Source organism: Strongylocentrotus purpuratus, unplaced genomic scaffold (assembly GCF_000002235.5).
Source record: "Strongylocentrotus purpuratus isolate Spur 01 unplaced genomic scaffold, Spur_5.0 spur5_scaffold_10, whole genome shotgun sequence".
Taxonomy (NCBI): Eukaryota; Metazoa; Echinodermata; class Echinoidea; order Camarodonta; family Strongylocentrotidae; genus Strongylocentrotus; species Strongylocentrotus purpuratus.
In genome coordinates, this window is record NW_022145595.1 from 14648323 (window position 1) to 14651176 (window position 2854).

Below are 2854 nucleotides of genomic sequence, written 5' to 3' on the forward strand. Positions count from 1 at the left end.
TTAAATGGGTATGACATTGTTCATTTGCCGGTTCGATCTCATGCTCTTCTGGACCTTTGCCCAGAAGACCTCTTGACCTTCTTCATCCTCTGTCCACACCAGATACGGCTTGTTCCGACTCAGCAAGAGCCTAACAAGGTATGTTAGATGGTCATCGTCGATGTCTTCAAGGAAAATCAGGATGACCTTCTCCAACTTGGTGTCATTCATGTGCTCCACTGCCATACGGAGTTTGGTCATGTACCAGGTATCATCTACAGACTGGTTGCTAAGCAACAATATTGTCTTGTGGCTGTTTTCGATGACGTCGTAAATGGCGTTCAAGTAGAACGATCCTGGATGAAGATCGGCATCGCCAAATATGATGCGCCCCAGATGAGGCATCCTCTGCTCCAGAAAAGGTTTCATGCAGTCATTTACCCACCATTCATCGTCGTCATGGAACATGAGGTTGAGTTGGAATTCATAGTCCTCCGGAGTTTGATCTTCAGTGATCTCGTGGTAACCAACGATGGCTAACTTGAGGAGAAACAACTTATAGTTTATCCACCATCGGTTCAGATACACGAGTATACCGATGGTTAACACTAAAATCGGCGCAAAACATGCAGATACTATAATCATGATATTGGTCCTACAATATTCATTCGGATGGAACGACCAAATTTGTTGACTGACCAACGCCTTTAAAGAACTGCTAGAACAACGGATTCGATTTTCTGGAGCAAGATCTATTTTTCCTTCAACCTCGTTCAACCATTGTCTGAACCAAGCGAGATGGCAATCGCATGTTAAAGGATTGTATGCGATATTGAATCTAATCAAACTTGACGGCATTAAAGTGTTGGAGGCTACGGTCGAAATGTGATTGTTTTGTAAATACAACTGTTCAAGTTTATTCGTGCCCATAAACATCCCTTGCTGGATGAATGCAATTGAATTGTACTGCAGCTGCAACACCCGTAAACTGTGCAAACCTTGAAAAGCGTCCTTGGAAATGTTGGTTATTTGATTTTCAGACAGACGAAGCTGAAGCAGGGTTGTTAAGTTTGCAAATGTTCCTGAGGCAACCTGTCGTATATGACAACTTGTTAAGTCTAGCTCAACAAGACTTGCAAGCGGGGTGAACATGCTAGGAAGAGCGTGCAGGGTATCTAAAGGGTTGTGCCGTAGCTTAAGGGTCTGCAAGGAGACCAACCCTGAGAACAACGATGTCCCTGTATGAATATCAACTAAATCCTGAGCTTTGAGATATGATCCCGACATATTGAGAACCCTCAGCGCTGATGCTTTCGCAAACTGGTCAATCGATGAAATTTTCAACTTGCTATATGACATATCCAGATTAATTAGATGTTGCATATTTCTAAACGAACCTTCCATGGTAAATTTCCCCACATCCGACATGACGAGTAATTCTAAGGAACCGACTGAGGTGAGGGCGTCCTCTGACATCCCAAAAGAATTTACATTGCCGGAAACATCAAGTGTTTTCAAATTTACCAAGCCAGTGAAGGTGTAATGATTAAGGAAGCCGAGATTGTTTTTATTGATAACAAGAGTCTGAAGATTTATTGCCTTCCATGGTCCCAACGCGATGCGACCGATGCCGCTTTGATATATGATCAGGCTACGGAGAAACCAGGATCCGTCAAACCATTGAGGATCCAAAGTCGCGAGGTTATTACGTGACAAATCGACTTTCTGGAGTTTTGAGGCGCAAGCGAACGAGGCGCGGGGAAGTGACTTTATTCTATTCCGAGACAAATTAAGGTCTACCAGTGTATGTAAGCCACAAAATGATTCTTTATTGATGCTAGATATATGATTCTCTTGAAGGTTCAGGACTTGCAGTTTTTCAAAACCACCCAGAGCATACCTTGGAATGTCATTTAAGATGTTCAAATTTAAATAAAGTTCTTTAATCAGTGGCACATTTTCTTTTTGCATCGACGACATGTTCACTGGACGAATGTACTTTATGCCTGAAGAGGCAATCAGAAGTCTGTCGATTTTAACATGGTCCATGAAATATTCGACGTCGAAAGTAGCTAAGCTGATATTGTTCATGTTCAGAATACCTAATTTGGAAAAATGTACAAATGCCTTAGGTTGGAGAAACGTCACATTATTATTATTTACATTGAGCTTATCGACAGAGCAATTTCTCCAAGGTAAAAAGTCATCCTCAGTTATGGTTGTAACTTTATTGAAGGATAGATCTACAACCGACATATTCCGCCATCCATAAAAGTTTCCACCCTTCTGGGTACTCACAAAAGTGCTAGAGATGCTACTGATCTTGTTGTGTGATAGAGTTATTATACATAACAGAGCATTCTTCTGAAGATAATAAATGGGTAAAAAAGTGATCAGGTTATGATCCAGTTTCACGACCTGCAATTGTGGTAGAGTTTCGAATGTTCCACTTTCAATGAAGGCAATGATGTTATGGTGAGCATTCAATTCTTCTAGTTGGTTGTAATTCATGAAAGATCTATTTCCAAGTTCTGTTAACTGGTTTTGACGGATAGATAAGACCAGCAGGTCATGCGGAAGGTCTTCGGGAACTGAAGTAAGATTGAGATGAGCGCACAAAGCGACGTGAAGAGGCGTGACTGGGCATGTATAGTTTATCTGTGGTGAACGGAGGGGTATGTCCACTCTAACCTTCTGCACGATACCTCCCAAAAATATTACTATCAAGATCAAAAGTGTTCGCGTCAAGGAATCCATCAAGAGATGAGCCATTTTGATCGTCCTCCACAAGAACACTGAGATGTTTGTTAAAATCAAATAAGCGCTATCACTGATTTCCCTTGCTTGGTTTCTGGAATGGAGGGTACGATAGGCG

General features: G+C 41.7%; 1 protein-coding gene across 1 annotated transcript; it reads right to left on the reverse strand.

Moving 5' to 3' along the window:
- LOC105442703 (slit homolog 2 protein-like) lies at positions 1-2854 on the reverse strand. Its single transcript, XM_011675070.2, has one exon. It carries the CDS (start codon positions 2749-2751, stop codon positions 1-3), a length of 2751 nt encoding a protein of 916 aa, XP_011673372.2. The 5' UTR covers positions 2752-2854.

What these genes read in the sequence shown, in the direction of transcription:
- LOC105442703 (XM_011675070.2), bottom strand. Translation starts at nt 2,751, where the DNA reads ATGGCTCATCTCTTGATGGATTCCTTGACGCGAACACTTTTGATCTTG.